Here is a 14296-nt window from a genome sequence, read left to right on the forward strand (position 1 = left end):
GCAAATGCATCTGGCCCCTGGGCTGGTGGTTCCCCAGCCCTGTTTTAATGGGAGCTGTACAAATGATAAGCTTTTTAAGATAAACGGACTTCTATCAATTCTAGTAGGAGCGTGTTTCTGAAAGATAAGGCAAGGATTCACCTCTTGTTCCATAAAACGTCTGGAAACCCTTATCTGAAATCTAGTTCCATTTGACTTGGCAAACATAGTAACAGCGAGTTTCCCCTGCTTTAATGTGTTTCAGATTTATTCAAGAGATTGAGCACGCTTTGGGACTCAGCCCAACTAAGCAGTGCCCACTCCGGGAATTCCTCACCATGTACATCAAGAACATCTTTCTTAGCCAAGTCCTGGGAGAAATCAACAAGGAAATCGAAGGAGTCACCAAGATAACTGAGCCACTGAAGATACTGGCCAGCGCAGATACCATGAAGATGCTGGGCGTGCAGAGGCCTCTGTTGCAGGTAAGAAAGCTGCATCATTTCAGAAAGGGGCCTCCCCGCGAAGGCACTGGTGAAGCTTCAATGCTCAATGTTCCCATGCTTGTTTAGAATAAGTTGCGATTCCGATATGCCCTTGAGAAGCCTTCCTTCCAGATTCATCATACATGGTAGAATGTAAGCATTTTTGACAGAGGCATCATGATAGCGGATAGCCCAGTAAAACTCATTCTGAAGGCTGCCTGCACAGCTGCTTCTGCCATAATGAGTTGCTTATGATAATGAGGCCATTCCTGGGATTGGCCTTCTCTCTCGCTTCTGGGGGAGATCACTTGTGGCTCTCCCAAGAAAATGTCATTACCAGCCGCGATGGCATACTGTTCTCATCTTGTCAAATTACTGTACATTAATCAGATGGATGTTGGTGACGAGAGATGTTCAAATGGCCACGGAGAGCTGCCAAGCGAGTTTTGTTGTTTAGTGCCATAAACAAATGAGTTTTCTTTCAGGTCCATTTGCAGCCATAATCAGAAACTATTAGGCTGCAGTCGTAGCCGATCAATTGTGCATTCCATGCTTCTCAAGGGTGAACGTGACCTTTGAGACACGAGTGAAAATTCTGATCAATAGATAATACTTTGCGCAATGTAGTGATTTTCAGTCTCATCTGAAGTGCTTTTTTATATATTTGCACCCCTATATATATGTGTGTGTAAGCGTAAATTATTAGTGGCTAAACTGAGACACCAAGAGGTTGTTTAAGACTAGGGGTAACCTGGATGCAATCACAGGCATAGTTTGAGGTTAACCCACAATTAAGGGCAAACGGAGAAATGCAAATTTATTTGGGGTGTTTATGCCTTCATTTCCCCCCATTGATCCCAGTTTGAATACCCACAGCAAATAATTGCACTATCAGTGTAAAAATAGCACGTTTAAAACAAACCATGTTCACTGGTTGTTGCTAATTTACAAATACAGTTTCGTTCTTCGTATTCCATCTACAATTATTTGGTCAACTTAGGTAGGGTTTTAAAAAAAAAAAAAGTTGTGTGCTTTCTTTGGCAACTTGTTGTTAAACCAAGATAGATAATTTACAAGTACATTCAATAGGGAGCATGCAGAACATAGTACAGGTGTGTTAATGAGTCCTGCAAAATCTTTCTAAACCTTTCTGCTGGCTCCCTACAGAATAAGAGCTAACCCAAGGAGGGAAAAATACCTTCTTCATGAAGCACTGCAAGAAAGGAAAGGCATGTTTCTTTTTAGTTGTGACTTGGACTGAATCTAGACTGCTTGGGCATACTGATGGATTGTATGTGGGCTGAAATATTGAGACTCAATCCAGACAAGACAGAAGGGCAGTAGGCAAGCCTGTTCTGGATGAAAAAGAAGCACTAGGTTCACTCACAACCCGAAGGGTATTTTGGCTCCAGCATTATTCCTGGAGGGCCAAGTGGCTGCATTGGCTGGTACTCCAGCTATAACCCTTTGTGGAGGAGAAGGGGGAGGATCTGGCCCCAGTGATTCATGCCTGAATCATATCTTCCTTTAGGTTATTGCAGTGTGCTCTGTGTAGGGCTGCCCTTGAAGAGTGTCCAGAAACCTCGGCTAGTGCAAAATGTGGCAGCCAGACTGTGACTGGTGTGCACTTTAGGGACCAAATGGACAATTTCAATTACCCTGCCTTTCAGTCTGAGCACAACTGAAGATGCTTGTTCTGTTCTATAAATCCCTAAAAGATTTGGGGCCAGGATAACTGGAAGCTACTTTCAAGAAGAGGCCGGACTTGGTCACTGTTACTTTCTACAGTGTTTGTTCTCCTGCTTACAGCCTTAATTTTGAACCCAGGGCAGGCAAACCTTGGGGATGCCTGTGCAGTTTCACAGAAGTGTTTTCCAGTGTTCTGGACATATTACCCAGTGCAACTTGGATAGAACAAAATATGGCATTTCCCCTGTCCAGTGACCTGGTCCCAGAGCTAGAGGCTGCAGGGGCAAGCAGATGGAGAACTGGGTCTAGGTCAGGTTCCAGAGATTCCTGGATTGCCGGGGGTTGGGCTTTCAGGGTCTCTTCCAACTCTACAATTCTATGTTTCTATGATCCTTTAAGTAGAAAGAAGGCCTTCTGCACACAGCATTGCAGCTGTTGTTGTTGCATCATTGCAACTGTTTTGGAGTGTTATTTATCAAACACTTACTGTAGATAGAGCAGTAAAACCAAAAAAACATTCTCACAATCTGGTACTGACACACACAGATGTGCATGTGCAAGCTAACACACAGATATTCACATACAAATATGCTTTTCCATCGGCACATCTTGACATTTGGTTTATACCCAGCTTTTCAGCTGACCTGGCCTCAGACACACACTGTGTGATGGATTATTTTAATTAGCCCAACGGCATGGACAAGCTTGCCTTCACAAGGCAAATATTGTGCTCATAAATCTTCATTTTTACCCCTTCGACCATATCTGTGTAGCTGCTCTCATCCCCTTGTCCACATCCAGGAGCCGTTTTGCTGGGAACTGCTTAGATTTGATTAAAGGTGTTTCTTGGTTCAGACCAAGGCTGAAATTCTGAGAATGAATGAGCTGCCTTAACCACATTGGAACAGATGCCCACCTAAGCCATTATCCTGCCTCGACCAGTGTTTGGTATTTGGTGCCAAAGGGAAATATTAGTAATCTGTATCCATCAGCTCTAGATTTCAAAACTCTGAGGTTTAACCTTTCACCAGCAGGTATTGATATTTCTGCCCTCAATTTTTTGATCTGAACCCCATAGCCACAACGTCCTCCCATCGGTTCTAATGACCAGTGGTGCATCCAGTTGTAGGAGTATCCTGCTGGTTAGTGAAGGCAATAATTAATCAGTGCTGTGCTTTGTTGTTGGTAGGTGTGAATTTCGATCTCATCTGAAGCTCTTAGAGGGTGATGGGAAATACAGAACAGATGTCTTCCATGGTAGACTGGGAACCAGTTAGAGGAGGGGACCCACAAATCAGGAGTCCTCTTCGACGCCACCACCCTCAATCTTTCTTCATTTGTTCTGTTTCCTAGTGTGGTGTAGTGGTTAAGAGTGGTAGTCTTGTAATCTGGTGAACTGGGTTCGCTTCCCCGCTGCTCCACATGCAGCTGCTGGGTGACCTTGGGCTAGTCACACTTCTCTGAAGTCTCTCAGCCCCACTCACCTCACAGAGTGTTTGTTGTGCGGGAGGAAGGGAAATGTTAGCCGCTTTGAGACTCCTTCGGGTAGTGATAAAGCAGGATATCAAATCCAAACTCTTCTTCCTTCCTTTGGTACCAGAACTCTTGCCAGTCACATAAAATGCTCATAACATAAACCAGCATATATAAATGCAGAGAGATACACTCGTTTGGAAAATTGCCTGAGATAAATAAGAAATTGTGCATGAAATCAAGGAAGAGGTTGGACAGCGGCACCAAACCCAGAGTAAACATTGGTTGCGTCTCACATTCAGTCAATTACTCATCACTTGATGACTATCAGCTGAATATGTGAAATGTCTTACTCTCAGCTGAAAACTTGTGTTTGAGTTGGCATCAGGTGATATCATAGTTCTCGCGGCAGTGATTCATCTAATAGCTCGTTTGCACAAAGAAACCATCACTTGATGCTGTGGTCAAGTTTCAAACATGCATAAGGGCCTTTCCATACACTGAACAGTGGGAACCCTGGGTATCCCATTAAAGCCACAGTTTTCAGGCACCCTGCTATGGCTCCCTAATGAGGGGTTCTGCATGCAAAATGTTTGCAAGCACAAGTTTACATTGTTCACACTTTACATTTTTTCCGATTTTCCAAGTACTTTTCAGTGTAAAGTAGAAGGCCGGTAGAAGGACTTCTGCGAGTCTACAAGTTGCAAAACATCTGCTACTACGTAGCTTCAGGTTTCCAGGTTCCTCCTAGCTCATAAGGCACATAATTATACCTAGTTGTATTGTCGGCTTTGTTTTTCAAGTAATGCGCAATCCGACAGCAAATTCTTGCAGAGACAAAAGAAAGATTCATCACTTTTCAAACATAGCCAGATAAGTTATCTTTTGAAGCAGCCCCCCCCCCCATCGCAAAGCTGAAATTGCACAAGCACTATGGTCCCAGTGTTCATTTCTAACATGTTGGTGCTAAATAGCATCTAAGGAATGTGAAGTCTGCCAATTAAAAAAAACCTGCCTCTTATTTTCTGTGGCAGAAAATAAATAACACCTTTTGAGTTTAAAAGATTGCACACATACATGACCACATAGCTGCACTCTTGAAGATTCAAAATTTTGTGGAATCTTTGAGATGCTTTGATGAGTGGGATATAATAATAATAATAATAATAATAATAATAATAATAATAATAATATATTATTTATACCCCAGCCACTCTGGGCGGCTTCCAACAAAATATTAATATACAGTAATGCATCAAACATTAAAAGCTTCCCTAAACAGGGCTGCCTTCAGATGTCTTCTAAAAGTCTGGTAGTTGTTGTTCTCTTTGACATCTGGTGGGAGGGTGTTCCACAGGGCAGGCGCCACTACCAAGAAGGCCCTCTGCCTGGTTCCCTGTAACTTCACTTCTCACAGTGAGGGAACCGCCAGAAGGCCCTCGGCGCTGGACCTCAGTATCCGGGTAGAACAATGGGGGTGGAGACGCTCCTTCAGATATACTTCAGATATATATATGAGCTCTTGATTTGTAAAGAGGCTTTAATGGATGTAGTCAGTAGAATAATCAAGCAGGACTGTAGGGTTCAGAGCAGCTCCGCCAGGGCCCCGGTGTCACCTTACCCACCCACCCACCCACCAACCACCCAGTAAGTCAGGAGCTCATTGCTTTTCCAAGCATGCTGTTACTCACCTGAGACCCCGCCACTGCCACCATGGCCGTCTATAGGCATAACGGATCAATCTGTTGGGTGACCAGTTTTATTGGGAGGTCTAAGACTAAGATGCACACTTACTTTTCAAGGGATATGTGGAAAAATAGAGGGGGGGCAGCTTTTGCCATTTCTAACCATCCACTACAATTTGTGGAAGCAAATTCCATAGTTTAACTATGGAATATGTGAGGTATTTTCTGTTTGTCTGTCCTGAATCTCCCAATATTTAGCTTCATTGAATGTCCCTTAGGTCTAGTATAATTTAAGGGACCTCTATCATGTCCCTGCTTACCGTATAATGGCAGGTGTTGCACCTGCCTTGATTAGTAATATAGGCAGTGCAGATCAACTTAAAACTTTGCCCCCAACTTATGGCAAACCTGTAGTATAGACAAAGCCCTCAACCTCTAGCAAAAAAATGCCACTTTGGTTTTATTTCCCCCCGTTTATTCATGGGGACGTACCACTCACTTTTACTGTTGTTGCAAAAAAATTGAAACTAAGATTCTCAAATCCTGCATTTTTGCGCTGAAGGCTATACAATATGCCCTGTAATGTAGAAAACGCCATGAAGTCTCCAGATCCCTTGACAGTAAATATGTAGTCTGGTGACATTTCAGTGTTGACAGAATATCTGTCCAGTATAAATAATAATTTGACCTTAATAACTGATCATGAAAAAATTCCAGAAAAGGTCAGCCAGATGGACTGAGAGGCAGACGTTAAAGGCCTTGAACAGACGTAGGACGTTCCTTCAAATATGTAATTTGGAATCTTTGAGACCTTCATGTGGTCAGAAGATGTTCTGTGACTATATTTGCTGTTGATTCTGACAGCTGCTAAAGCTGCCTGGGTTTTGACTTCCAGTCTGGTCTCCATGCCCCACACGCTTCCCCCTGGGCACATGTCTGCCCATTGGCTCACTCACTCTTCAGAAACACCTGGCAGCTTCCAACAGTAGAAGAGGACTAAGAAATATGCTACACTTTCTCTGTGACTTTTTGTTCCTTGTGTGAATGAAGACGCCAGTGGCATTACAAGAGGTTGCAAGGGGCTTCTCCACCAATGGCTCCACCTGAAGGCTTCCAGCTACATGGAGACTCCTTTGTAGCTACTTAACCTGCACTTAAATTGGCTTACAGTGCAGTGGTGATGCAAGTCGGATTTTAGGTGGAGCTAAGGAAGATAATCTACCTTTAACATGGCCTAACAATGCTGCCATAGATGTCACTAAAAGGTAAAGGGACCCCTGACCGTTAGGTCCAGTCATGGACGACTCTGGGCTCGCGGCGCTCATCTCGCTTTATTGGCCAGCATGACCAAGCCGCTTCTGGTGAACCAGAGCAGCGCACGGAAACACCGTTTACCTTCCCACCGGAGCGGTACCTGTTTATCTACTTGCACTTTGATGTGCTTTTGAACTGCTAGGTTGGCAGGAGCAGGGACCGAGCAACGGGAGCTCACCCCGTCACGGGGATTCGAACCGCCGACCTTCTGATCGGCAAGCCCTAGGCTCTGTGGTTTAACCCACAGTGCCACCCACGGTGCATGTTAATAATAATAATAATAATAATAATAATAATAATAATAATAATAATTTATTTATACCCCGCCCATCCTGGCGGCTTCCAACCAAATATTAAAAACAATACACCATCAAACATTAAAAGCTTCCCTAAACAGGGCCTTCTTCAGTTTTCTTTTAAAAGTAAAATAGTTGCAATAGCCTTGACATCTGCTGGGAGGGCGTTACACAGGGCAGACGCCAATACCGAGAAGGCCCTCTGCCTGGTTCCCTGTAACCTCACTTCTCCCAGTGAGAGAACCACCAGAAGGCCCTCGGTGCTGGACCTCAGTGTCTGGGCTGGACAATGGGAGTGGAGACACTCCTTCAGGTATACAGGACTGAGGCCGTTTAGGGCTTTAAAGGTCAGCACCAACACTTTGAATTGTACTCAGAAACATACTGGGAGCCAATGAAGATCTTTTAGGACCGGTGTTATACGGTCTCGGCGGCCACTCCCACCAGTCTGACCAGTCATGTTACGTTTTAAGTGGACAAAATGAAGATGGGCAAAATGAAGATGGATTGCCACTCTGTTTTTGAGCACCACCAGGCTTCACAGTAAGCATTTCTTTTGTGGTGCCAAAGTTGGATCTCTCCCCTTTATTGCCAAGGAGCACTTTAGAAAGATGACTAGCTTCTGAAGATGAATTACCTCCATTCCAAGTTAATTTCTGTTTCCCAGCAGGACCCCAGCTGAACCCCGCTGGGTTTGGAAATGCCACTGATTGGGTAATGGATGAGTGCTTTGCGGATGGCTGTGCCCGCGCTCGCCTGGTGCCAGCTTAGGCTTCCCCGGTGCCCTTCATTTCCCGCTTTGCAGCCAGCCTCGCTAGAGCTAAATGGATTTTTTCACAGGACAGTAACTTGACTGTCGTTAGCATGGGGGAAATAATGTATGAGAGCAAGACAGAATTGAAATGCTTACTCTGTGAAATCCACAACTGCCTGGGAGTTCTGTAGAGCAAGATCGGCAGGAAGCCATCTGCATTGGTAGCAGACATAAATCAGGAAGGGAAAAGGCCAGTCCGTCTATGGGCCTTCTTAGAATAGCTATACGGTTCCATAGGCACCATTGGCTCAGACCAGTGCCAAAACTCAGGACATTTCGACATACTCTAAGGAGCATAAGAGTTGCCCCACTGGGTCTACCAAGGTCCATCTACATAGATACACATTCTGTTCCTGAAAGATTTCATGGGCTTTTGTTTCTGGACTCTCGTTATGTGCCTCAGAGTCGGAACTGTAAGAGGTAAATATTTTAAATAAACAAATGGCAAGTCAGATGCCCTGGGAAACTTGGAAGCATGGTGGTAATCATCCGTTGCTTCATCCCTGGCATTCAGTGCCCAAATTATGGGGCCTTTGATCATTTTGAACTTTTGTGGCTACCGGCTTTGGAGAGGTTAGTTCTGAGCGAAAATCCTACCTCAACTTCCATAGTGAGTTTGGCCTCCGCAGTTCCGCACCACCCCATTTGCCAAGGAACACATCCAAAATTTAAGTCAACTGTGCTGGCTGGGGCCAATGGGAGTTGTAGATCAAAACATCTGGATGGCAGAAGCTTGGTGAAGCTGGTCTAATACTTTTAAAAAAGAAAGTAAGAAGCCATGGGGTAGGCTCAGTCAGTGGGATCATGGGTTCCGGCCCCATGTTGGGTGAAAGATTCCTGCCTTGCTGGGGGTTGGACTAGATGACCCTCATAATCCCTTCCAACTCTACAATTGTATGAATCTAAGTGAGTTCCACAAACTGAGTCGTACTGTGTGAAGCAATTTTTCTGCTCTTCAGCCTACTGCCTGTCCATTATAGTCCTACATTTAATATTTATTCTTTCCACATAAACCTGTATCATGTTTCTCCCTTGGTAATCTCTTTAAAAAAAATAAAAAATAGTACAATATTTGCAGCCAGTCTACAACCTGGAAGTTCAGAGAGCAGTAACAGTTTGCTAGGGGGGGAAATACTGATATTATATATATATATATATATATATATAGAGAGAGAGAGAGAGAGAGAGAGAGAGAGAGAGATATGAGGAAGACACCTCTCTACTGTTTTCTGCTCCTGCTTGTTGAGGCAAACCTATCCAACCATATAGATGCTGACATGGTTTAATCTAGTTTACTGTTAATTTTAACTATTTATAAAGTGTGTTGATCATTTTTTACCTTTTTTATTGATATCCTTGTATTTCTTTTAAATGCCTTAGAGGTTTTATTACAGTCAAGAGGTATATAAATTTTGTTAAATAAGCAAATAAAAAATAGACTGCCTATGTGCATCCAATCTTGCAGCGTTATAGCTGGCAGTGACCCTCCAGGATCACCTAATTCCCAGGATTCTGGTATGTGTTGCTCGTACCTTGATCTCAGTGGCCTGCAGACCACTCTTATGGCCACTGCAAACATTTTTTGTAGTGTTTTTCCTGCAAATGAGCTTTTGCACTACCACACACAAATTATAGGTAAAGGTAAAGGGACCCCTGACCATTAGGTCCAGTCACGGACGACTCTGGGGTTGCAGCGCTCATCTCGGTTTATTGGCTGAGGGAGCCGGTGTGCAGCTTCCGGGTCATGTGGCCAGGATGACTAAACCGCTTCTGGCGAACCAGAGCAGCGCACGGAAACACCGTTTACCTTCCTGCTGGAGCGATACCTATTTATCTACTTGCACTTTGACGTGCTTTCGAACTGCTAGGTTGGCAGGAGCAGGGACCAAGCAATGGGAGCTCACCCCGTCGCGGGGATTCGAACTGCTGACCTTCTGATCTGCAAGTCCTAGGCTGTGTGATTTTAACCCACAGCGCCACCCACATCCCTTAGTGTTTTTCCTGCAAATGAGCTTTTGCACTGCCACACACAAATTATAGAGGCTCACTAAATTTCACATCAGGAAAATAATCCCAGCACTACAACTGGCACCCAAGTATGTTTGAGTGCCAGATACTGGGGGTAAGGGAAACCAAAGCATTGGATTCCTTGAACCCAGGTGGCTGAACTCAGGCTGGGCATGTTAGCCAGATAGACTGATGCAGATGTTGTGAAGGCAATTTTGCCTCTGGTGCTATCTTTCCTAGCAGTGTTCACACCAGCGTTGAAATCCTGTCAATCTCTGTGAGTATCACAAAGTAGTATGGCCTTAGGCTCCAAGAGAGGGCTGGGGAAGGCTGCTTGTCTCTGCCTATAATGAAATGACCTTTGAGTAAATGACAAGTGTGAGGAAGATTGGAAGAGAAATTAAGTGTGCTCTGTACCAGAAGCCATCCCATTCTGCACCAGCAAGCAGGCCTTCCCGCCTGGATTCTGTGATCAGAGTGAATTTTGCATGTGCTGCCAATTCTGTATGTATTCAAATAAAGTGTAAATGATAATGATGACAAATTCTATGAAATTACAATCTTGCCCTGTTCCTCTTTCTGTTATTATACATGTAGATGGGTGGTACACTGGGCATTGGTTTAGAGTAAAGCAAGTCCACCCGTGTTTTAAAAGTTCCTGTTTCTTTTCTTTATTGCAGCATCCTTGATACAAATTTCCAGTTCATTCTTATCAAAGGCTTTTTCCACATCCAGGAAAATAAAGGCTGGTAGTTGTTTGTTTATTACATAGTTCTGTTCAATCCACTGCCTTCTTGGCACTAGATTGTAATTTTCTGTTTCATATAAACATTGTTTGGTCCTGGTGTATGCATATTGGAATAATATTGTTTAACCTGTTTGCCAATAGAGGGCTCCATATTTTTACATCTTGATTAAGGAGGGAAATCGGTCCATCTGATTGTGGAATCGTCAAATCTTTTCCTGCTTTTGAAAGTACTTTTGCAATCACTTCTGACTATGATGTTGGCAAATTTCCCATTTGCAAAGGCTTATTTATCATTTTCCCGTAATGTAAGTGCTTTTTCCCCCACAAAAGATTTTTAAAAACTCAGCCCATCTGGTCCTGATGCTTTGTTATGAAGTCAGCTATTATCTCATTAATTTCCTTTTCCATTATTAGGACTCCCAACATTGCTATATCTCCATTAGTGACTTTGGGCACAGTGATTGTAGAAAATATTCTATTATCTGTTTTCTTGATGGGTGTTTCCTGGTACTTGGTAAACTTGCCATGTTCACTTATATCTTGTGAGGTTTCAACTGTTTAGTTCTTATACTTAATTGATGGTGTTAGGCATGGCACTTGTACTCTTTTAAGTATGTTGATAATGGCGTTTATCAATGCCATTGATAAACCATTAAGTTTTGAAGGCTTATTCCCATATTGAAGCCATTTTTGTTTGATATTCTTAGTATATTTTTCTACTTTACTCAGTTGAATTTGTTGTTACAACGCTCTTAAGAGGTTCAGTTGTTCTCCCCTTCCTGTTTCTGTTCATATTCTTTTCCTGGATTTTTAAAATAAATTCTTACGTTGATTGGCGGCACTTCAGAAGCCCCAAGCATACTTCTCCTGAAGTCTTACTATGCAGCAGGATTTCAAAGCTGAGGGCAGGGCTCTTTGCAAATCCTTCAAAGGGGCTTGCAAAGAACTTTGTGTGCACTTTGAATTAATCCATTGATTTGGGGGACTTCAAAGCACCGTATCATGTGAAGCCCACCTGCCAAATTTAGCCCAGAAGGGATGGGGCAATAGGGACCTGATGTGCTGACCAAAGCCAGTTTTCTCCCTTCTCTAGTTCAAGGGGCCTCCATAGAGAAGGGTCTTTGGCTTTGGGGCAGCCTTTCAAAATGGCCGCAGTTTTCCTCAGAGCTGTCCTTCAGACTTCAAGCTCTTGTTTTAATTGAAGTTGCAGAAGCGTCTGATGTTTTTCTCTGCTTCAAGGATTGCAAGCTCTCGAAGTCCTTTTCTGGGCCCAATATCTGTAGCCAAGAGATAACGAGAGATAGTTATGGATAGATAAATATAATAGATATATAATAGATATGCAGAATGGGTGCATAAGAAAGATTATGGACTGGCAGGCCCAGTCAGACACTTACAATCTAAAGAGAGATATGACACATAAGGACGAAAAGGTAGAAAATGGAAGGCATGCAGGAAGCAAATCTTACAGGAAGGCTCGAGTAAGAAGATGAGTCCTGTCTCTCTCCTGGGAAATGTGGAAAAGAGTAAAGCAGGTGTCAAAGAAGGGCTGTTGCCCCGTGCTAGAACCTGTGCTTTGTATGCAAAAGGCTCTAGGTCAGGCATGGCCAAACTTGGCCCTCCAGGTGTTTTAGGACTACAACTCCCATCATCCCTAGCTACAGGACCAGTGGTCAGGGATGATGGGAATTGTAGTCCCAAAACATCTGGAGGGCCGAGTTTGGCCATGCCTGATTCTAGGTTCAATCTGTGGTATCTCTAGGCAGGACTGGGAGACCACGGTCTCAGATGCTGAAGAGCTGCTGCCAGACAATATAGACAATACCGATCTAGATGGATCAACGGCCTGACTCAGTATAAGGCCATTTTCTGTGCTCCTGTGTGTCAGGGTGTTCCAGTGGCCAGTAGCAGCTCAGGAAAATGCCCACAGACAGGGCAGCTGTGGAAATGTTGTGCTTAAAATGGAGATCAGTGGCAGATGAGCAAAGAGGAGGTGGAGAAAGGAGGTAGGAAGGAACAAAGTAATAGAGAAATTTAAGGCCAATGGTAAACGCCATAGTTGATGTTGGATTTGAATTTAGGTCTCCCCAGTCCTGGTAGTGTAACCAAAATCTTAGTTTCCTTAGAGTTTACACAGTTGAATTTTGTGTCGCCTACTTTGAGGGAATAGTCAGTTTGTGTGAATTAAGTTATGCAAGGAATATTTGTGATGACACTAACAAGGATTTGAATCCCCTTTTGCTTTTCCTCCTAAGTGTGCACTGAAAGGACAGGAAAAAATCCACCTTTCTGCCACTTTTCAACCACCTTCCCTGTAAATATATATCAGGGTGGCTCAACTAATCTTTAAGTGATGGTGAGTTTGCAACCTGGGTCTGTCTCCCTAAGCCTTCCCTCTCCCCAGAATAGCAGTTCCCCTGAATAGCTCTTATAAAACATAAGAGCTCTGCTAGATTAACCCTCTAGATTAATTATTATTATTATTATTATTATTATTATTATTATTATTATTATTATTATTTCTATACCACCCTTTACCCGAGGATCACAGGGCAGTTTTCAATATGAAAACACAAAAATACATAGCATAGTAACAAACAGAAACAGCCCTCTCCTGGTCTTTGCTCCCTAACATTCAAAGGTATACTGTCTCTGACCATGGAGGCTCCATTTGGCTGTTACTGTTAATAGGCGTTGACAGAGCAACACTCTGTGCTAAGTTTTACAACTGCTGCTTCCTTATTATAGGTTAGCATCCCTCTCTCTCCCTTTAGCTGCAGCCTCATTTCTCTGTGCTACACCCTAAAGGCACAGGAGGAGCTGGAGCTAAGCCGATTTGTAGAGAATCTTGTCAGCCTAATTGATTACTGCGCGGTACACGCTGCTGACGACAGGTGAAATGGCGTGGAGTGGAACAAATCTGTATGTATCGCACATTCCCGCTGGGTCGGGCCAGGGCTCCTTCTTCTGACATGTTGATTTATATATTTGCAGCTCCCTTCCCTAATGAATAGTGCCCCATCACGGGTCACTGGAGCCCCCTGCTGTATAGACCCCATCAGTGCCACATCGAGGGAATGAATCATGCTTCCCAAAGCCTTATGCTGTGAATTTATGCGCTTGAACACTTGCAGGAGGCTAGCCAAGGAAAAGTAATTAAAAACCCCAGATATACACAGGACACTGACACAAACACACCCCGCCAAATGTCCCAGCAGGAAAATTACACATACACGTATACAGGGTGCTGGGTTCTGCGAAATTTTCATCTATAGTTTGCTTGAATTTTAAGATCCACCATCATGGTAAAGTACAATATCTGTGAGGCTGAAATACTTTCATCTGGCCTACACAGATTTGTTGTGTGATGGACACCAGAAGTCTGCATACAGGATCAAATATCAGAAGTTTCCTATCTTCCATGGGCCAGTCAATCCCTGTTTCTCTTGTTTGGGCAGATGTTATCCAGGAAATCATTTCAAAGCATGATACATGCGCTCCAGACAAACAATATTTTCAATATTGCAACGTTCTTTATTTTTATTTTTCCTGTGTGTGGTCCTCCTAATTTTAAAACCACAACAACCCATACCTTCCTCCTGTGAAGTCCCAAGCAATTTTGAACTCAAATACTTAAAAGAGCACCACCCTTGGTAGCAACCATCTCGGGCCCTACAATTGGCAGAGGAGGCCCTTGTTGGTGGTACCACAGCTGGGTGCTGCCTGGTTGGCACTGACTCATTGACAGGGCCTTCTTGGTGGGGGTTCTCCATTGGTGGAATCCCCTCCCTGGTGAGGTGTGGTCT

At 43.7% G+C, this 14296-nt stretch overlaps 1 protein-coding gene across 1 annotated transcript in view; it reads left to right on the top strand.

Annotated features, from left to right (window-relative positions):
* EXOC4 (exocyst complex component 4) overlaps positions 1-14296 on the top strand; it is a 345430-nt gene that overhangs the window by 270339 nt on the left and 60795 nt on the right. Inside the window, exon 11 of the mRNA XM_083572619.1 lies at positions 245-464. Coding sequence (XP_083428745.1) covers positions 245-464 — 220 coding nt within the window. The remainder of the gene's footprint in view (positions 1-244; positions 465-14296) is intronic.

The sequence above is a fragment of the Podarcis filfolensis genome (assembly GCF_964270895.1).
Source record: "Podarcis filfolensis genome assembly, chromosome: 10".
Taxonomy (NCBI): Eukaryota; Metazoa; Chordata; class Lepidosauria; order Squamata; family Lacertidae; genus Podarcis; species Podarcis filfolensis.